General features: G+C 36.4%; 1 protein-coding gene across 5 annotated transcripts in view; it reads right to left on the reverse strand.

The window, feature by feature from the left end:
* MTMR7 (myotubularin related protein 7) overlaps positions 1-23257 on the reverse strand; it is a 174043-nt gene that overhangs the window by 114570 nt on the left and 36216 nt on the right. Inside the window, exon 1 of one of the 5 annotated variants that reach the window (XM_038560261.1) lies at positions 22481-22501. The exons of the other annotated variants lie outside the window; for them this stretch is intronic. Coding sequence (XP_038416189.1) covers positions 22481-22486 — 6 coding nt within the window. The 5' untranslated portion in view covers positions 22487-22501. Of the gene's footprint in view, positions 1-22480; positions 22502-23257 lie in introns of those variants that run through there. 5 annotated transcript variants of the gene reach the window in all.

Consider the following 23257-nt stretch of genomic DNA (forward strand, 5'->3'; position numbering starts at 1 on the left):
AAGATTTGTTCAGAATGGTGAACTAACAAGGATTTGATCTGGACCTAACTTGTTGAGAACCACCTATGTTCACATTTAGATCTGGCAGTCAATATTGACAGTCTTGCCACTGCACAAAACAGCTTGAACATAGCACAGAATAGGAATCCCATTATTTTCAAGTAGAACAGATGCAGTTTATTTTCAGTGTTTTGTCCCTGGTCATTTTACCATTTTGCAGAGAGTCTCCTTGGATAATCATCAGTTGATGAATGAATTCTAGTCCAGAAGCCGTGTTATAAGTAGGTTGCTTAGTGCTCAGTCTTCACAAATAATGACTAAATTTCTGGGCCATTCCTCAGAAGTGATGCAAACAATGGTACTAATTATGCTGCTACTTAAAACTGTATTGAACTTTTATTTATAACATTATGTCTACATCACAATGCATAGGGACTGGCTTGAGCATGCATTTTAGAAACAGTCCTCCTCCTCCCCTTGGAAGCAGAAGAGGGCATTTCCACAAGCCCAAGAGTAGTAGTGGCTGGCAGCCTTCAGTGAAAGAGGTGCCAGCAGAGATGACTTCTCTTGAGGACCAATATCTCAACTCTGTCTCATTTAGCTTGCTAGGTTAAAGAATAGCTGGAGATTCCATGGTCTTGCAGACTATGAAATAATATTCTACCAAGATATGAGGTTATATATATATAACTATGTGACTATTTTTGCAGTCCTATTTAGAATATCTCAACTACAATAACGTCTCAATAAAAGATCTATTTCATAGCCTGCCCTGATTTTTATGGTAATATTTATTAGCAATTGTACATTCATTTTGGTCTTGGGAATGACAAAATTTGTAGGGGGAAAATTTGAATAGAGATGGTTCTATTAATTTTTTTAATTGAGAAAAATGGATCTTAATTTATTTTAACTGACAATATTCTGGTCCAGCTTTGAAAGCATCGTTTAAACTGTAAAAGTTTTGAATTAAAGAACACAAGAAAAAAAAAAACACAAGAGAGGAGAGAGGGATAGAAGTGGCTCAGCAGTCACTCTCCATGACCTTATCTTTAGTGACCCACCTTTGTGTGTACGCAATCCCTGAAAACCAAAGCAGGACAATAGACTCACAACAGACTAAAAATAGAGCTTTCATTCCTAGAAAGTGTAAAAATATTACAAACTGGGACACCTGAGTGGCTAGTCAGTTCAGCATCCAACTCTTGGTTTTGACTTAGGTCATGATTTCCAGGTGGTAAGATTGAATCCCGCATGGGGTTCTGTGCTGTATGGGGCGTCTGCTTGAAATTCTCTCTCTCTCCCTCTCAAATAAATAAATAATCTTTTTAAAAAACACTGCAAAACTCCCAATAGTGATAGAAATTGGTATTATTTGTCTCTTTGCAGGATACATAATGCATACCCTAAACATCAAAATATAGGGCGAATACATAGAGACAAAAAAATACTTTTTTTAAAAAGATTATTTATTTGTTTGAAAGAAAGACTGAGACAGCAGAGCAAGAGAGAGAGAGCATGAGCTGGGGTGAGTGGCAGAGGGAGAGGAAGAAGCAGGTTCCCCACTGAGCAGGGAGCCCAACATGGGGTTCAATCCCAGGACCCTGAGATCATGACCCAAGCTGAAGGCAGACACTTAACTGACTGAACAACCCAGGTGCCCCCAAAAATACTTTTCTGAAATAATTTTGTATCTCAATTCACTTAGGTTACTTGAGGTGGCCTTGTCATGAAACGAAGCAATTTGTTTTAATCTTTTTTTTTAAGATTTTATTTATTTATTTATTTATTTATTTATTTATTTATTTATTTATTTATTTATTCATGAGAGGCAGACAGAGAGGCAGAGACACAGGCAGAAGGAGAAGCAGACTCCATGCAGGGAGCCTGATGTGGGACTTGATCCTGGGACTCCAGGATCATGCCCCAAGCCGAAGGCAGGCGCCAAACTACTGAGCCACCCAGGGATCCCCAGCAATTTGTTTTAATCTTAGGAGGAGAAGCTGACTAGGAAACAAGCTGCCTAGGATCCAGCAGGAAATGTGACAGTGTTCACTGGCTATGTTAAAATATTTATTGAGTGAAGATTGGACATCTGAAGCCTTTGTGCTTCAGCAGAGGGAGCTGCTACAAGCCATATCATTCACTCACAGGGACTCTGGGAAAGTCCCTGAGCCTCAGATCTCTGGAGTGTTTTCATTATTAATCACCAATCCTTAATCTTAAAGATTTTTCCATTGCTACCTTAGTACACTTCAGCTATAAGTCTCAAACTTCAATAATGTATTTCTAGCATTGTGTGCATTTAAAAAAATGTTCCCTCATAATTTAATACATACTTGACAGACTTAGTTCAAAAATACTTGCTTATAACTAAAGCTAAATGCCTGATCATGGCTATTTACATCTGCTATAATCATTATGACACTAGTATCCCTTTCCTATTACTAATTATTTAAAATAATGACAAAATGCAATAAAACAGTCCAAGTAGTTTTATGCAAAAAAAAGAAAGAAAGAAAGAGAGAGAGAGAGAAAGAAAGAAAGAAAGAAAGAAAGAAAGAAAGAAAGAAAGAAAGAAAGAAAAGAAAGCAGCTTAATGTAAAGTAGTATGTTGACTGGCCAGTACATCACCATGAGACACCTCTGAATGTATATTCATCAGCTGATAAGAAGTGCAGAGTCTGCAAATTGAGGTCATCATTATGGAAGACATAAAGTACAGACTGTTTTAAAGTCATGTAGGTTATTTATAAGTCAAGGTGTTACCTTTATTCTTTTACCTCATCCTTCAAGCAACACTTTTTCTGAAAAAAATTAATATCAATTAGAATACTATGGAGAATGAAAACTCTTTCCATATAAATTTATCTCTGTTAATAGAAAGTATAAAAATACATACATACATACACACACACACACACACACACACACAGTATTCATTGTACCAAGAAGGGTTATTTCCTACAAATCAGATTGTAGCGAAGTGTATACATGGTATTGCCAAGATGAATACTTTCCTCAAATTATTTCTCCCAAGACGTAATGAGAGATACTACCAAGCAAAATTACTTATTTTAATCTTTTTCAGCTTAAAAGAAAACCAAAGAACCTTCATTTATCATTGGAAACTCTAAACCAAACTCACAGTGAGTGCCTTGTGTTAATTATTTTGCTTAATTTAGATTTGCTTTATTTCACTGTGTTAAGAAAATGCTGCATTTCTCAATGGTATTTTGGGTGGCACAATTAAATGGGACCATTAATTCAGAGTGCAAAACTGACCCACAAATTGCAGAATATTTATTGTCCTTGATCTCTGGACACTAAATGCTAGTGGAACCCTCCCCCACTTCCCCCACCCAGTCATTGTGACAAGTAAAATAGTCTTTCCCTCAAAGCATCCACAAATGCCCTCTAATTCCAAAGACCCACCCAGGTTAGGAACCACAGTTGAGACTATACACTTAACTTTTACAAATGTCAGCTAAAGTAGAAGAGGAAAAACATGGAACTGGTGATAGATGAAGTAGACAGTAATAAGATTAATAACTACTAATTAATGGATCCTTTCTATATGCCAGAGCTTATAACAGAACTGTAAGGAGAGGAAGAAACAAAACTTAAACAACCAATCCCAGTCACAGAGGTGTAAAGGTGATACCAGTATTTGAATTCATGATTATCTTACTCCTTATCTTATGCTCTTGTTCATCAAACTAGCTAGCTTACTGTTTTAAGTTAATTAAGTCAACTGACCTTCAGACAGCTCTATGAGTTTGACCAAAAACCAGATTTTGTGCAGTTAATACATTCATTTATACGTCTACATAGTATGCCTTCAGCAGAGCTCAGCCTGAGCCATAGACTGGTTTTTAATAATTACGTAGAGTTCATACAGTTTGTAGATAGATATAGATGACAATACCTGTAAGAATTCTTATGAAATCCTCAAAATTTGTATTGAGACTAGTTGAATTCACAGTCTATAAAATAACGAGAGTATAACCAAGAAGTCTCTGGGTCTTTCTAGCCTGTGGATTTGTCTATCACTGGCTCATCGTCTCCACTTGCTCAGACAGAAATTCCTGTTTCCAGAAATGTTCCCCTCAGGCATGGGAAGGCATTCCTACAAGCTGCTCAGATATGCCCAGGAACACCTGTTCTCCACAAGCTGGTCTCTAGCCTCTGTCATGAAAGCCCCAGCTGGGTGTACCTCATCCATTGCTGCTGAAGCCTTCAAGGAGGGGGCTAACATCTCTGCCAAGAGAGTTATTTCCTGGCACTTCCAGGCTGACCATTTTGACAGCTTAGAACCATACTGAATTTCCCACAGAGGTAGGGAGGATGTTTTTCTTCCCACCTCTGGGTCACATTTTCCTGAACCACAAAGTGGCTCTGCTTGAGCCCAGAGTCTACAGAATTTCTCATGAAGCTCCTTTAGTTTTGAGCTCACCCATCTTTACACTGGTGCTCAAATTAAACGGAGCAAATACTATTATGTCAGTTATGCTTTCCATTGTCCTTGTCTCTAAAGAAGAAAAACAGTAAACCTCCTAATTTTGGTATCTAATTTAATATGCCAACTTAACTAGGCTAAGGTGCCCAGTTGTTGAGTCAAAAACCAGACTGTGAAGGTATTTTTTGTGAAGATATTTTTTAGATGTTATTAACATTTAAATCAGCAGACTTTGATTAAAACAGATTATTCTCCATAATGTGGGTGGACCTCATCCAATCAGTTGAAGGCCTTAGGAAAAAGGCTGGGATCCCCAAAAAGGAAAGAATTCTGCCTCCAAACTTCCTTTGGAATTAAGAATGCAACGTCAACTCCTGTGTGAATTTATAGCTTACTGGCCAGCTCTGCATATTTTAGCCTTGCCAGCCCTGGTAATCACATGAGCCAATTTCTTAGAATAAATCTATCTATATCTAGGCCTAAATATAAAGAGTATATAGGTATAGATATAGATTTATAGATATAGGATATATAGAGAATAATAGAATTATAGAATGTGTATATATATATGTATATATATATTATGTACATATACATTCCCTATAATCTCTCCTGTATATTTCTTATTGGTTCTGTTTCTCAGGAGAACCCAGATTAATACACTTATCCCATCCTCTTTCAGACAATCCAAAAGTACTCAATTATAGCAACTCTAGACATATATTCAGAGGCATCACCTGCTTGCAAGGTCAATAACAAGACATTGATCAATTACTATTTTGAGATCCTCTGGAACACCGTTTTATATTGCAGTTAGTGATTTATAGAAGATACAGGTGGATTAGAACATCAGCTCAGATTCTCTCACTTAGGACTCCAAACAAGTGTTGCCAAGGGAATACTCACCGTGTTAGTCTTATCTCATGTTTTTTCCCAAGATAATTGATACCAGGATGTCTGTTTCTTCAACAACATTCATACCACAACAATTTATATTTCTACCATTACTACTACAATTAGCTAACATCTATTGCCATTTCTTCTTTAACCCAGATATCAGTTGGGTGATAGTCACTCTCTGAGATAAAATTGGCTTGAATCTACAGTCCATACCTTATGAAAATCCGAATTTTTGTAGATTTTTAGGTGAAAAGGAAAGTCAATGCAGGATCTGGGTCCTGTTGCCTTTCTTCCATGGTATGTCCTCTTAGACTTACAACTCAACCTTTTTCTCTATCTCTACCTAATACAACCACACTAAATATTTGAGAATATATAAACAATGCTGATAATTTTTAAGGATTTTTAGGGTTGCTTATGTCACATAGCTCAGTAGTACTATCAACCTGAAAGTACATGTTAATGTAATGGATAATATTTGAAATAGTAATTGAAGTTCCATCTCATGTTTTCTTTTATCATTATCTTTCCTCCCTCTACTCAGGCAAACTATAACATCTTTCATTTACACTTAAGAGGTCAGATATAAGCTAGAACCAAAAAGCCCTTGAGTAGCAGAATGTTGAGCTGAGAGCCATAAACCTGGTGGAAACGAGTTTTCTGAATTCCAGAAATTTAGCTTTCATTATTAAGAATCAAAGCCAGAAGGAAGAAGACATCAAGTTTATCCTCAAACAATAAACAGGGAGAAGAAAGATGAAGAGCCCATTTCCAGCCACACAAGAAGAGGATAAAAGACTTTTCTTGGCTAGAAGAAAGGACTTCAAAGAAGAGAGGGAGTTTCTGAGTGTCTCTGGCCCCTGGCCCTACCCCTGACCTCGGCTGAGTCCAGGTAGGAAAGGCAACTAGAAATCCAAAGCAGAAAGGGACCCAGGCCTTCCTTCTTAGAGCCTAGCCTAGGAGGGCTGTGAGTCTCTGCATTCATCCTGGCAGCAGGAAAATCTGAGAGATATGCCTAGACATCTGATCCAAAGGCAACCTCATGCATCCTCAGGGTGATATGGGAACAGCAGAAGAAAGTTACTATGGCCCTGACAGGGGCATGGGGATGGTACCCAGGTCAATGGACATGGAGGGAACCAGGATTCATATATGCTCTAGTGAGGAGGACCCAGAATGACCTGCAATGACTGATAATCTGGAGGGTTATCAGGAGGATGGTATTTCTTTCAGCACACGGAGTAGGACACACATCTAGAGACTGGTGGGATAAGTTGAAGCTCAGCAGCTGCCAGAGATGTACATAGGATGACTGAATACCAAGCTCTGTCTTCCCCTGATCTGAATAATAGTTAAATTCCCTTCTTTCTGGGATTCATGTCACCTCCTGGGCAGAAGGGAGGAAACGGTTGAGGGAGAATGAGAATGAGGGAGAAAATAGCCATAATCCACAGAATTTCAAACCCTGCAGATCGAAGCTAACCTTGAATCAAGCTTATTCTTGTCACTACCCATTAGAAAGGGTAACTCAAAATTTAGTTTATTATAGAGAAATGAAGAAAGATACAATTTTGCATAACTGTTCAATATATAGGGAAGTTCTATAAATTTTTCATTTAAAATATGTCATTCCTGCTGTTGAAATGCTGTTGCACTGAACATGGAAAATTTCTCACTGGCTCTTCACTCAGTCTTCCTCTCAGGTTTTCTCTACTCCCATGCACTTCTCTATGCCTGTTCTGCCAAGATTGTTTTGAGAACTCCAAACTCTGTTTCTGTGACCTGCAAAGCAAGTCAGCACTCCCCAGTTCTTATTTTACCACGTACCAACCAGTTAAGTCTTCAGCAACTTGAAGCACCTTTCCATTGAACAGAATCTGATCTTAGAAGTCACTTCAGAGTAGGTATAGCATCTTTCTCCTTTTACAACTATGTACCAGTTGCGTTTTGTACTTCACCTTATGATAATACAAATAAGAAGACTGATAGAGGCTCAGAAAGAAAATGAAAAGGCACAGATCAGAAGTTGTGCAGGCAGTACTCAGACCCCGGTCTCTGTAACCCAAAATCATATACTAATAGACACTGTCTTGCAAAAATTCCTAGTCTTTGCTTGCATGTTTGCTTGATGTTCTTGAAAGTTATGTCTTGATCATTTCTTTTCTTTTGAGAGCTTGGATTCCTTCCAGTCTACTCCTGATTTACTGGTTAATAAAATGGTTGATGGCTGATTGGCTCTGTGTCTCCAACTCAAGAGCTCATTATCTGCCTTCTCACTTTGGCAACTTGTTCAATAGTACAATCAGCCTCACTGCCTTCTGAGGCCTGAGGGAATCTTTTAAATCCCCTTTGATGAGAATAGTCATTTCCTGCCCTGAGTTTCAACTGAAATTTGATCACGAACATTTCCTGTACATCTCTCGGGAAACAGTAGCTAATGGGTGGTATTATTGCTCAATCCTTTTATGTCCTTCTGTGGACTACCAGGGTCACCCAGAGCAGTGTTCCTGCCACCTCCTTTGGGGAAAATGACTCCAAAGGGGAGTTGATTTACACTAGTTCCCAACCAATGTTCTCACAAAATGGAGTGGGAGAAAGAGAGTTATGTAAACAGGTGGAACCACACAAAATACTTTGTCCTAGACTGAAAACTTATGTGGTTGAAAATGCCTAACAGCTCATAAAAAGTTGATACTTCAGATATTTTCTTATTTCTAAGAAGACTGAAGAAAAGAACGCATCGCATTTAACCTTGGAAAACCAATTATCATTACAAATTTTATGTTTTAAGATTATTTCACTCTAAAAAATTAAGTTTTTGAGATATATTGAGAGCATCATAGCTAGAGAAACAACTAATCTTTCATGAGTTAGTAAACTGTGATACAATCACTAAGTAGTCAAGTAAAGTAAACTCAAATCCAATTTGATGTATTTCTCTGTTTAAAAGCCCTATTAATCCCAGGTAGGCAGATTGGTTTAACAATCCAAAATCAATGTACTCACCATATTAATAGACTAAAAAACCACCATATTATCATCTGAACAGATGAAGAAAAATCATTTTGCAAAATCTAACATCCATTCCTGATTAAAAGTACAATACTCCCACCAAACTAAGAATAGAAGGGAACTTCCTCCACTTGATAAAGGGCATTTACAAAAAAAAAAAAAAAAAAAAAAGACTATGGCTAACATCATATTCAATGATGAAAGACTGAAAACTTTCTCCTTAAGATCAGAAGCAGTCAAAAATGTCCACTCTCACCATTATTACTCAACATTGTACTGTAGGTTCTAGCCAGTGCAATGAGGCAAGAACAAGAATTTAAAGATAGAAAAGGAAGAACTAAATGTCTTTATTTGCAACCAACATGATTATATACACAGAAAATCTAATGGAATCTATAAAAAAAGCTATTTGGCTAACAAACTTATCAAGGATAGAGAATACAAGGTGCCTGACTGGCTCAGTTGGAAGAGCATCTGACTCTTGATCTTGGGGTTGTGAGTTTAAGCCCCATGTTGGGTGTAGAGATTACTTACATAAAATTTTTTAAAAGGATGAAGGAGGCAACAACAATACAAAAATTATATTTCTATATGCCAGCAACTGATAATTGGAAATTAAGAATAATATCATTTATAATAAAGTTTAAAATGTGAAATAAACATTAAAAAAGTGTGAACCCAAAAAAAAAAAAAAAGTGTGAACCCTGTATACTGCAAAGTACAAACATTGCTGAGAGAAATTAAAGAAGACCTATATATATGTTTAGGAAGACTTCATGTTTTGGAGGACTCGATATTATTACTTTCTTGCTCCCCAAATTTATTTATAAATTTGGTGCAATCTCAGTCAAAATTCCAGCAGGTTGTTTTTATATAATTGACAAACTGATTTTATAATTTATAGCAAAAGACCTAGAATTGCCAAAACAATTTTGAAAAATAAGAACTATTTTGGAGGACTTACAATATCTAAATTGCAAATTGTGAACTTATAGTCATCAAGACAATGTGATATTGGCTTAAGAATAGACAAATAGAGTAAACAAAGTACAGAGTCCAGAAATAAACCCACACATATATAGTCCATTGACTTTCAACAAAAGTACAAAAGCAATTCAGTGGAGAAAGAATAGTCTTTTCAACGAAGTGCTAGGAAAATTGGATATCCATGTGCAAATTAAAAGCAAAACAAAAACAAACTGTGATCCTTACTTCACATTATTCAACTCAAAATGGATCATAGGTCTACATATAAAATAAAACTATAAAATTTCTAAAAGAAAGCATAGGAGAAAATCTTTGATACCTAGGGCTAAGCAAAGTTTTCTTACATAAAACACCAAAAACATAATCCATTAATAAGACATCACAAACCAGGCTCTCAAAATTAAGAAACTTCTGCTGTTTGAAGGGCATCTTAAGAGAATGAAAAAAGCAAGCCATTGACTGAAAGAAAATATGTACAAGTCACATACCTGACTTGTATCCAGGACGTGTATGTAAAGTATTCTCAAAACTCAGTAATATGGGGACACCTGGGTGGCTCAGCGGTTGGGCGGCTGCCTCCAGCTCAGATCGTGATCCTGGGATCTGGGATCGAGTTTGGCATAGGGCTCCTGCGAAGAGCCTGCTTCTCCCTCTGCCTATGTCTCTGCTCCTCTCTCTCCTTCTCTCTCTCTCTCTCTCTTTCTCTTTCTGTCTCTCATGAATAAATAAAACTCAGTAATATGAAAACCATACAATTAAAAAAAAACAGGCAAACAAGACACAGAAACAACTTAAGTGTCCAACAACAGATGAATATATATAACATAATATATAATATACATACATACATACATATGCAATGGAATATCATCCAGCCACAAAAAAGGAAGGAAATCCTGCCATTTGTGACAATTATGCTAAAAGAAATAAGTCAAACAGAGAAAAATACTGCACGATCTCACTTTTATGTGGAATCTAAAAACATCCAATTCATTGAAATAGAAAATAGGATAGTGATTGGTGAGGGGTGGAGGAAATGGGGAGATGTTGGTCAAAGAGTATAAACTTCCAGATCTAAATTCAGGGAATCTAAGTGAATAACGCTGTACTGTACAGCTGAAATTGCTGTGAGAGTATGTTCTCAACATAATACAAGTAGTATTTATGCGAAATGAAGACTGTGTTAACTAACCTTATTGTGGTAAACATTTCACCATATATATGTGTATCAAATCATCACATTGCACACACCTTAAATTTACACAATGTTATATGTCAATTATATTTTAAAGCTGGAAAGAAGTTAAAAATTAAAAATGGGCCCAAAATTTAAACAATTTCACCACAGAAGATGTGGAAGGCAAATAAGCACATGACAATATGCTCAACATGATCAGTCAATAGAACCATAGATCAGTCAAGTTAAAAAATAATGAGATACCATGTCATACCTATAAGAATGGCTAAAATTATAAAGATTAATTCTACCAGGTGTTGGCAAAGTTGTTGAATTAACTGGAACTCCCATTCTCTACTGGGGGTAATGAAAAATGGTACAAAACTTTGGAAAACAATTTGGCAATTTCTCAATTAGTTAAACATATACATACTCTTTGATTCCGCCATTCCACTCTTACGTATTTAACCAAAGGAAACAAAAACATAGGTCCACTCAAAGTCTTAAATATGAATGCTCATAGCACACTCTGTAATATTCCCTAACTGGAAACAACCCAAATGTTCATTACCAGGTAAATGTGTATATAAATTGTGGCATATCCATATAATGAGTAATCCTCAGCAGGTGAAAACAAGAGAGAGCTATTAACTCACATAGCATAGACAAATGTCAAAATACTTAAGCTGAATAAAAGAAGCCAGACTCCCACACACACACACAGACACACAGACATATTGTATAATTCTATTTACATAAATTCTAGAGAATAGAAAGTAATTTATAATGATAGAAAGCAGATCAGTGGTTGTCTAGGGTTTGGGAGGGGCAGGTTCTTTGGTAGATGTGGAGATAGGAGAGCAAGGATTGCAAAGGACACAAGGAAACTTTTGGTGGTAAATCACTATCTTGATCCTGATGGTTTCATATATGTCAAAACCTATCAAATTGTATATTGGAAGCATGGTAGTAATGCATGTCAATGACACCTCCATAAAGCTGTTATACACAAACCTTTTTAATGATTGTAATTTATTCAGTTATGGAAATCTGAATTATTTCTATATCCTATAGTTTGAAATTTAAAAAGTAAATAATTTTTGGAAACGCTCCACGCAGTCATTTTATAAGAACATTTTCACATTTGAATGGCATGGCTGGAAAAGTGAAACTCTACAGTGAGGTCTGTAAAAGGCTTATTGTGTAATCAAGTAATGTGACGTCATTCACTGTCACCCGGTGCTATGTAGAGTGCTGTTGGTGAGTGTGCAAAGGCCTTGTCTCTAGGGACCCAGATTTGTATGAGCCAGAGTAGTTGGGATCCTAAGGAAAAGTTGATATGAATGAACATGGGCTTGGTAGCTGGGATTATCGGGATGGGGAAAGCATAGGCACAAGGCTGTCAATAGAAATGTGCCTATCTGACAACCTGTATGTTTGTTCGGCTCTTCTTTCTAACTTGTGGGAAGGCAACCACAAAGCTTGGTCCTGGGGAATGAAAAGGCTATTACACAGAGATCCCTGTTTTTCTCTGTTTCCTGAGAAGCCGAGAAAAACAAAGAGGACCAAGGTAATCCAGGTGTATGCTCTGCACCTGATATTTATATGTCTGACAATTCCAATAAGAGAATCATTGTGTTGGGATGCCTGAATGGCTCAGTGGTTGAGCGTCTACTTTCAGCTCAGAGCGTGATCCTGGGGTCCTGGAATCTTTTTTAAAGATTTTATTTATTTATTCATGAGAGACACACAGAGAGAGACACAGGCAGAGACACAGGCAGAGGGAGAAGCAGTCTCCATGCAGGGAGCCCGACACGGGACTCGATCCTGGGTCTCCACGATTACACCCTGGGCTGAAGGCAGTGCTAAACCGCTGAGCCATCCAGGCTGCCCAGTAAAATCTTTTAAACAGAGAGAGAGAGAAAGAGAGAGGGGGTGAATCATTATGTTATAGTCAATAATACTAAGTTATAAACTTCAAAGCTGCTAAAAGACTAGATCATAATTGTTCTCACCACTAAAAAAGAAATGATAATTATGTAACCTGGCAGAGGTGTTAGCTAAGGCTAAGGTGTTCATCATATTGCACTATAGAGATTTGTATCAATCAGCATATTGCATACCTTAAACTTACACAATGTTATATGTCACTTATATCTCAATTAAAAAGAAAAGATTCAGTGTAATAGTTGTGCTGGCTCTGGTGGCAGCAGAAAGTGCCACTGTTTATCTGTGGTCCCAGCAGCAGTGACCAGGAGCAAATTACTTTGGTTCCATCCAGGCATGCACATAGGGCTGCATACAGCCAGAGGTACTAGGCCAGTGATCAAGATGATGTTGAGAGGGAACCGTCTACTCAGGTAGGGGAGAGAGGTGACTGCACTAGTGAAAGACACTCTGGGGTCTGGCCACGAAGGACTCAAATGTCATGCCTAGATGGAACCATTATCAATAGCCACTAAAGAGCATCAGCCAAACTCATAAAACTGGATATTAAGTAGAGGAAGGTAAAGAATCGTGAGCCTTCTCTGTAGCCTTCTTAGAATGGCCTTTTATCTGGGTAATTAAGTTGTCTTATAGGAGATGTTTTTAGGTATCTGATCTGTGATACAATTCTAGAAATAAATATAATAGCTTAAACCATTACTGCATACTGGAATGACCCGCCATGCTGAGAATAGTTTTCAACAGCATCGTCCAACATGTTAGCCATTAGACAGTCACATGCGGCCAGTGACCTCCTGAAATGGAGCTAATGGGACCATTACTGAGTTTTTAGTTGCATGGAATTTTAACAAATTTTAATCTGTATCTAAAAGAGTGACATGTGGCTAATAGCCACAGAACTGAACAGTTTTCACCTAGCCTGAAATGGTTTGCATTTTAGTTGGTGGTGTATAATGTTGCCTTGAGTGAAGTTTAAAAACTAATTAAATTGTTATAAAAGAAGACCACCTGCCCAGTTTTGTCTTTTGCATTTGAGAGCATCTCAAAAACTGGCACGATTTTTTTTTCTTATTCTTGTTGTGTTTTTTTTGGTGAATATTCAGAGAAAATTTTAGAAAAGACATATTTCTTTTCTTTTTTAAGGGAAATCCACTTAATATATTTAAGTTAAAGATTACTTTCTATCAACTTCTATATGGGGAACAGGAAAGTTACAGCAGATATATGTGACTGTGCTCGTCCCCGTTCATTCACATTTGTCCTGGTAACCATACAACCATTTATTTGTTTTCCTGAGTAACTATCAACACTACCCAAACTGGTCCACCCCTTTTATCCCTGCCCCATCACACCAATGTGGAGGGGGTTTAAGAACTTTTTCACCATCCAATCAGAACCAACAAAGTGAAATGAGATTTTTTGTAGGGACCAAAGGGAGAGAGATGGCTCATGTCACCAGAACTGCTGGCAAGTGAACAAGTGAACACAATGTGAACCGGGAGGTTCCATGTGGAGCCTGGGGGAGTCACCAGCAAAAAGGAAGGCAGAACCAAGAAATGGAGAAAAACTGATAGTGATAAAAAATGATAATGTTTGAATTTCAACATCCAGCCATAGATAAAGACTCCCATGGAGATTTCTTTTAATAACAGTTTTAATGAGACATAATTCATGTAGCATACAATCCACCTTTTTAAAGTGAATGATTCAACGGTTTCTAGTATATTCACAGAGTTGTGTAACTATCCCCACAACCAATTTTAGACTATTTTTGTTCCCTGCCCACCACAGAGACCTATACTATTCCCCCTTCCTCTTCTCTCCCAAGTCTTTGGAAACCACTAGTCTACTTTGTCTCTATGAATTTGTCTCTTCTGAGTATTTCAGACAAATAGGATCATACATACATACAGCCTTTTGTGACTGGGTTTTTTTCACTTAATGTAATGTTCACAAGATTCATCCAGATTGTAGCATGCATTTGTACCTAACTCTTTTTTATTGACAAATATGAGAGTTTTTTTAAACATGCATTCTATTTTGCTGTAATTTTAGATTTTACAGAAAAGTTGCAAAGAATTGTAGATAGTGGATGTCACTTACCCTTCTCCCAGTTTCTCCTAATGCTAACATATTATGTCATCATGTACATTTGAAGAAATAACACTATTAGCTAAACTATGGACTTTATTTTGTTTTCACATTTAAAAAAAATGTCTTTTTCTTCCTGTTTCAGGAAACCAAATTACATTTAATTATCACATTTCCCCTTAGCTTCTCCTCTGGTCTATAACAATTTTCCCTCATTTTTCATGACTGATACTTTGAAGACTTCACTTTTGAAGTTAGATATTTTGTAGACTTTATCTCATTTTGGGCTAGTCCCATATTTGGGGTTTCTTTTTTCATGATCACATGAGGGTTATAGGTTTTTGGTAAGAATACCACAGAGGTGGGGCATTATTCTCTTCACATGATGTTAGGGAATGGGTGATATCCACATGGTGAGGTTAAACTTGGTCACCTACCTAGGATGTCTACCAAGTTTCTCCTCCATAAATTTACGGTTTTCCCTTTCCATTCTCTGTTTTTTTGGTGACAGGTCACTATATCCAGGCCACACTTAAAGGTAGGGGAATCAAGCTCTTACCTTCTAGAGATGGGAACAGCTACATATATTATTTGGCATTCTTACGTAAGGAAGATTTGTCCCTTTTCATTTACTCATTCACTTATTTAATCATTTATACCAATACAGACTCATCAATACATATTTAACCCAATACTGACATTGTTTGTTTCTTCAAATTGTTCCAGATTTGTCAATAGAGAGCTCTTTCGAGTTGGCTCCAGTATCCTTTGATATGCCCTTTTTCTTCTTTCTTCTTTTCCTCCTTTTCCTTTTTCTCTTCATCCTTCTTCCTTAGCATTTCCTTATATCCTGACACTATAAGATGCTCCAGGCTCATTTTTTTTGTTTTCCTCGCACCAGCCATAGAATAAGCCATTTCTCCAAGGAGCCTGCTTTCTTTTATTGCAGAATGATAGTTAGAAACCAAAATCTGGCACTGAGTGTGCTTATATTGGGGTGTTACTGCTGCTGAGCCAATATATGTATGTGTTCTAATTCACATATACACACATAGCTAAAATCACTTTTAGTTCTATTTGCATATATATTTAAATAAACAGGAATTCATACTGATATCTCTGACTCTAATCCAAAACCACAGGGTCCATTCTAATTTCTCTTCCTACTTATTTTTAACTTTTTATCTGAACAGTGAGAAACCTGGCTCTCACTAGCTATAATTCATTTACTTATTTGTTCAACCTTAGTATGCATGTAAAGTAGTTTCAGAATTTCTGATTTCTGCTCTGGTGATAAATAAATTTACTAGCTTGGACATAGTGCTTAGTCTCAGTTCTTCTTGTTTCCAGCCTATTATTACCAGATAAATTCTTTTTTTTTTAATTGTATGGGTTGGGATTGGCTGATCTGATACCTCAATCTTTTATACCAATCATTTGTAGGCATTTAAGAACTATTGTTTTTAAAAGAAATATAGTAAATGTCTTCTGTTTTATAATAAGGCTTTTGCAGTATATTTTATGCTGATGTTTGAAATCAATTAAAGGAATGTAAGTCTGTGATTAAATAGTTACTACCTTACTTAAAATATGAGGAAATGAAGAGCCCGATCTCCCATATCCACAGCTTTTAAAAAGCATAACTCTAAAAGGGAATTAAAAAATTATGTGGTAATATTGTCATTTAATTGCCATGACTAGTTGTTTTAAAATCCCAATATATGTAACAGAAAAATATCCAATTATTAGCTTATGATATGAATATTTGTTGAATGAATTGTGGAGGGGTGATGGGCCAACATAACATCTATAGTCATAGCCAAAAGGACTTTATGGTTTGCAAATACCCTTTCCCTACACTTATCTCCTTTATTTTTTATACCAACACTGTGAAGACAGACTTTATAATTATCATCTTCATAATTATCTGCAGGTTTCTAAGAACTCAAGCTGAGTAACTTCATTAAACAATATAGCTAGGTTCAAAAGCAGATGATCTAACTCAAACTCCCATATTATGTCCTTTCTACCAGGTTATTGATTAGATATCATGTTATTGGGGGGTAGCAACATACTGACGTCACACAAATCACCAGATTTTTTCAGACAGAGGCTCACATTTGGTTCATGTGCATTGTTGGGAGCCCCTAAGCTCAGAGCAGTAATGTATATCCCTTCTGTCATTACACCATTAGCCATAAATATATGATGTAACAGTAATGCTGTTAAAGAGATGGAAGAGAATATAAACATTTAGATTTTTAAAGTCCTTTAAAATTTTCAATTTCTCCTCCTCTTTCTTCTTTTTGCTAAATAAAAATTCTCAAATTACTAACTTATAAAAAACTTATCTATGGAAGATGAAGATCTTTACATTGAATTGACTTTGGGATGACTGTCTGCCTTTACTACAAACCTAGAAAAAGACACAGGGTCTATGTCAATTCATCACATGGTAGCTGCCTGGTAAATGTTTGTTGAATTAATCAGTTATTCAAATCACCAAATATTTGCTGAACTAAACTCTGTAAAGGCACCAAGAAGAAAAGGTCTCTGTCTTCAAGGAACAATGATCTCGTTGAGGAGACTAGGCACAAACACCTGCTCATACTGCAAGTCAATAGTACAAGAGTTCCAGGATAATAAAAAGAACTAACATGGGACTTGTTGCCAGTTAAATTACGGGCAATAGATCCTGAAGAATGTCTGAGCAGAAAGCAATTACTCAAGCAGACATGATCAAGTAGACATCTTACAGAGAGATGGCTTGAATTCAGTCATAAAGGGTGGCTAAGCTTTGGGTGCATGAAGGTGTGGAGGTCTGCTATGGAGAGTCAGGGAACAGGGAAATGCAAAGATTTCTCATCTGACAGCTTATTTTTCCACTAAAGATAGATCGTAAGGGTGTTGAGTTGAAGTTGCTCATGTCAGAACAATCTGTGGTCTATATTGATCTCAAAGAAGCAAAACATGTCAAGTACTCCTTAGGAGTTTGAGACCAAAAGAAAAAAAATTAGCTAAGATCCAAGTTTCAAAAAATCAGATAACAACTTTCTTCCAATTTCCTTTAACTACTTGTATAACTACACTCTAATGAAATATCATTTGAAAAAGTAGTTGTCTGTTTTTAGAGTTTCAATTTAAAGTTTAGCTACAGTCTCTGTGATTTTGAGTTAAAGTTTAATTATTTAAGTAACCAACAGACTCCTTCATTCCCCATGAATGTGACTCACGTAATTTTCAGTATAATGTGTTTTTTTAAAAAAAGGCTCAGGTGTTTTTGTTTTTCATAACCCACGTTTTTTATTTTACCAACTTCTGCATTTTTAATTGAGATTATGTACTGTGTGGGGAATATTTTCTGTTTTCTCTTTATTTTTCTTTCACTCATTAGCAGGATATCAGTTTTACATGTCATTCCTCTCATCCCAATAACTTGAGGTTCAGTTTGGTTTCTGAAAAGAATCTTGTTACAGGGTACCTCCACCCAGAAGTTGGACTCTAAATTTCCTGCCTATGTACCTATCTATAAGAGACACTGAATTGGTTCTTAAAGGTAGATTAACTGATGTTAAAATACATACTTTCTGTTCAGGAAAGGACAAAAACTTTCCTTTTGCTGAAGGAGTCTAATAAAAAAAAGAAAAGAAAAGAAAAATATCTAGTATTGGAGAGAAAATTGTCATTTTCCTTCCAAATAGTGCTAGAGGCACATGACAAAACATACTAATAATAGAAAAAAAAGTTCTCTTTTTTTTTCTTTTTACTGTTAATGTAGCTTATGTGAGGCAGCTGCAAATCTTCATTTTCATGGAAACAATCCCACACCCTTGTTCACCCCAAAGAGCTCTTTCCTTCCAACTAAGAACAGATTTTTTTTTCCTTTCATAAGATTTTAGAATTTTGAAACCCAGAGATCACTGAGTCTAATTTTATAAACTGAATGAGCAGACATGGATAAGGCAGGATAATAATGGGAGAATCTACCCATATCCCACCCTGTACTCACCTATTAGCTAACTATACTCCAGCAACATTAAGCTTTTTTAAAAGACCTGGTGATTTTAGGGTTCCATATGTTGGAACAGACAGTTCCCTTGCCTGGAATGACAGCTCTTTCTTCATCAGGAATATGCCTGATCATCCTCCAAGACTTAATTAAAGGTTGACTCAGCTATGGAGCCTTTTCTAGTTCTCTGAGTGTTCTAGTTCTCTATCTTTTGCTCCCTATGTCTTCTTACAGTACCCCATTGATACCTCTGTCATGGCACTTGTCATGGTGTATTACAATAATCTGATATATATTCAGACGCTCCCTGGATGGTGAATGACTCAGTTTCAATCCTTCATTTTCATAGATCCATTGCCTAGCACAGCACTTGCCATATAGATAGATAATTCATCACTGATGACTGAATGATTGGCTGGAACTTTCATGAGGTTCTCCTTGCACATCTAGTAGCTCGATTACACATTCTCAAAAATGTTTCTTATCTAAATTTTTATCATTGCTTGAATAAGAACTCTGAGCCCCTCCACACCTTGTGGATAGTATACTAAATTAGCATAGTTGTTTGTTTTCAAAATTCTTTGATATGTGTTTGAATAAATTAATAACCACAACGTACCATTCATTAAATTCAAGGAGTACAGGATCACTCAGACTTTACCTTAGAAATATTTAATCATTGGACTCAACAAATTTAAAACAAAATAAAATGAGTTTGATTATTTTTGCCTTTTTGTGAGAAATATCTTTGTCCTTTATTAACTAGATGTGCTTAGGCTTCATAATCAAGTTTTTGTAACCTCTTACCCTCATGGTTAGCCCCTGGAGAGTTTCTCCTCACTGGTAAGATCTCCTCCACCCAAGTACTTTAAGCACCAGGAAGTTTAAATATATGTATTTCTAAAATAGTCCCAAGTATAAGATGTCAAAATTCTTAAACTTAATTTTTTGAAATCAGTTCTATCTTCCAGTCCAGTGGTAAAATGGAAATTATTTACTCTGGAACTCTGACTGCCTTACTGATGAATCATGGCCGCTGTGACACAGGCCCCAGAGCTGTGTTTCTGTGTATTTTCTCCATTGCCATCATTGGTTTTATATGTTTATTTAAAATGAGCCAAACTGCTGCAAACATTTCAGTCCCTATGCAAAGGCCACTAACCTGTCTGAAAGGAGAACTCGTTAAGAGTGCTGGACAAAACTTTTGGACAAAAATCAAAGGCTACATAAAGCTCAGTATAATCAAACTCTTTGAGCACACACAGAGCCAAAAATAAATGTTGTGTATTGGCAAAGGCTCAAGGTTCAGGGCTTTGAAACTTTTGGTATAAGTTTCAGACTTTCCCTATAAACTGAAAATATTAATATTTGCCATTCTTCATAGTACTAAGTAGTTGCTCCCTGGAGAAAAATATAGACATTTTAAATGTTAGTCTTATCTGTTTTTCCCTCTGTCAAGCCAGTTACTATATTTGTTTTTTAGAAAAAAAGTCTTTAAAATGTGCCTTATCATTTCCTATAGAGATTTTGATAAAGGTAAAATCATGTCTCTTCAGACATGCTACACTTTTTCTCCCTAAAACATGAAAAGATTATGGCATTTTTATGTCCATATCTCTGAACACCAGATTGCTCTGCCCTTTTCTTAATCTTTTATAAATAAACACAGTTACATACATACATACATACATACATACATACATAAATAAATAAGAGGGGAGATAGAACAAGCTCTATTAAAATTACATTTCAAAAAAATTAACAGATAGAGCTTATTGACTACCAAAGGCTTATGATAGAAGCTATAGAAATAGTCATCAAATAATAATATGTGAAATATGTTGTTTCATTCTACATCTCAATCATACCTACACATCCCATTTCGCCTGGAAGTGAAAGTGAAGATACACTGGTAAAAGACATTTACATATATATGTCCTGATTAGAGCAGGAAGTAACTGAAGAATCTCATGAGAGGCTTTCTTGTGACCAATTCAGGTGGGTTTGGGGGCTTCCAGAAGTTTATGAACTTATTATAAACTTTGAATTGCTATCTGAACCCTGTCACTAGCCATTATTTCATCCTTCCCCTCAACCTCAACCCACTAAGATTTGAGGTGATATTCTTTATACCTGGGCCTTAAAATGAGAAGAGGAATAACAAACCACCTGTTACCTTTCAAAATCCTTAACCACAACTTTCCCATCTATCTCCTCATCCTCTCAAACCAACAAAGAAATGCACCAGATCACTTTCTAGAGCTTTCCAAATATAAACCCTGGTTTTCAAATATTATGTATGCTCTTTGGGGCACTCTTGTTTAATATTAGAGCACTAATTTACTTTCTCTTCAAGAAAGAATACCAGGGCTGAGTGAAAATACCAAGAGCTGTGCTCTCGGCAATCCCATCCACTCCCCAGCCTTCTGCTGTTTGCCACTGGTAATCCAAGCTACCATGGTGTGGTATAGCAATAAATATTTTCCTAATTATCTGAGTAAGTGATGGATTTTATATTTTTTCCTTTGCTGGTCTTGCAAATAAAAGTCTCTTTCAATCTGGTGTTCTCTTGAAAGCTTTAAATACAATGAAAGATGAGCAGATAGAAAAACAACACTAGGAGACAGGACATCATTTGGCAAATTTGCCTGAGTCTGTCCCCCTTCCTCTTCCTCTGTGACGTTACCCCGTGAGCTGGTGTGTTGTTCTGGTCACATGAGTCAGTCACTGAAGCATGTAGAACCTTGAATAGTTTCAGGTGGTTCTGTTCCAAGGGGAGACTCTCTTTAAATCTAAGAACTGGCTTTGACACACTAATTTCTGTACTCAAGGCCACTGAAAGTCCCATCAGTTAGCAAAACTTTTTAGGACACCTGTGTCACAAGATGTTTGACATCACTGAGTGGCATCGGCAAGGATGACCCAAGCATGGTTAAGTTAGGTGGGATCAGCAGCCATCCACCGATAACACCGTTTTCTCAGGGCAAATTCCAGGGGGAAAAATTGCTTTATAAGACTAAATCCTCATTTGTGTTATCAAAGAAAACAGTGCACCTCGTTTATGACATTTAATAAACAAAATGTGTATCTTTTCCCTTTCAGAAACAGTCCTTTTCTACTGATCGTAGACTAACAAGAAATCAGAGCTCAATCCAACCTGCTGACAAGATAATATCTAGAAAGAACCAGTTGATTGCAGCTGTGTTTTTTGTTTCCTAACAAATGATTTCCCCAAATTGATGTTCTTTGATCCCTTGGAAAGCTATTTAAGAATGTTATAAAACAAACAAAACAAAACAGAAGCAGACTCATAGATACAGAGAACAATCTCATAGAGATCCTGCCAGAGGGGAAGGGGATGGCGGGATAGATGAGTGAAGAAGGGGAAGGGAATTAAAAGGTACAAACTTCCAGTTATAAAGTAAATAAGACAGAAGATGTAATAGACAGCATAGGGAATGTAGTTAATAAGATTGTAATGACTTCATGTGGTGACAGATGGTAGCTAGATTTCTTGTGGTGATCACTTTGTAGTACATGTAAACATTGAATCACTACGTTATATATATATATATATATATAATATATATATATATTATATATATATATCAACTATACATCAATAAAAAACTTAAAAAGATTAAAGCTTATTTTTGATCTCCAGTGATGTTATTTATGACTCTTGTTATACGAAGCTTAGCAAAACCACATTAAAGACCAATTCCTTTCGTAAGGGAAATGTTTTCAGACATGTCTAATAGAATCATCTGAACTCGAGTAGGAGGAGCCTGGTTTCAACCTGCAGGAGCAACAGCAGTAACAGATACTGAGAAAGAATCTGAGAATAGGAAAGCCGTCCCCTACCATGTCTCAAAGTGGGGAAACTTAGAACACTTACGGACATTTTCTGCTTTGGAAGACAGGCATCGGAAGAAAAATTCAGCTATAGATTCAAAAGGAAATGCTAAGATTAGAAAATATTTTTAAAAAGAAAGAAGCAGAGCTTTACATTTTGGTGTAGTCCCAATCATTTAATTTTGCTTTTGTTTCTCTTGTCTGAAGAGACATATCTAGAAAAATGTTTCTGTGGCTAGCATCAAAGAAATGACTGCCTGTGATTTTTTTCTAGGAGTTTTATGGTTTCAGTCCCACATTTAGTCTTTAATCTATTTTGACTTTATTTTTGTGTATGGTGTAAGAAAGTGGTCCAGTTTTCCTGGCATCATTTATAGAAGAGACCATCTTTTCGCCATTGCATATTCTTGTCTCCTTTGCCATGGATTAATGGACCATATAAGCATGGGTTTATTTCTGGAATCGCTATTCTGTTCAATTGATCTATGTGTCTATTTTTCTGCCGGTACCATACTTTTTTTAATTACTACAGCTTTGTAGGATATCTTGAAATCTGGGATTCTAACACCTTCAGCTTTGTTTTCTTTTTCAAGATTGCTTTGGCTATTTGGAGTCTTTTGCGATTGAATACAAATATTCAGATTACTTGTTCTAGTTCTGTGAAAAATGCTGTTGGTATTTTGGTAAGGGTTGCACTAAATCTGTATATTGCTTTGGGTTGTATGGGCATTTTAACAATATTAGTTTTTCCAGTCCATGAGCATGGAATATCTTGCCATTTGTTTGTATCATCTTCAGTTTCTTTCATCAGTGTTTTATA

The sequence above is a fragment of the Canis lupus genome, chromosome 16, assembly GCF_011100685.1.
Source record: "Canis lupus familiaris isolate Mischka breed German Shepherd chromosome 16, alternate assembly UU_Cfam_GSD_1.0, whole genome shotgun sequence".
Classification (NCBI taxonomy): domain Eukaryota; kingdom Metazoa; phylum Chordata; class Mammalia; order Carnivora; family Canidae; genus Canis; species Canis lupus.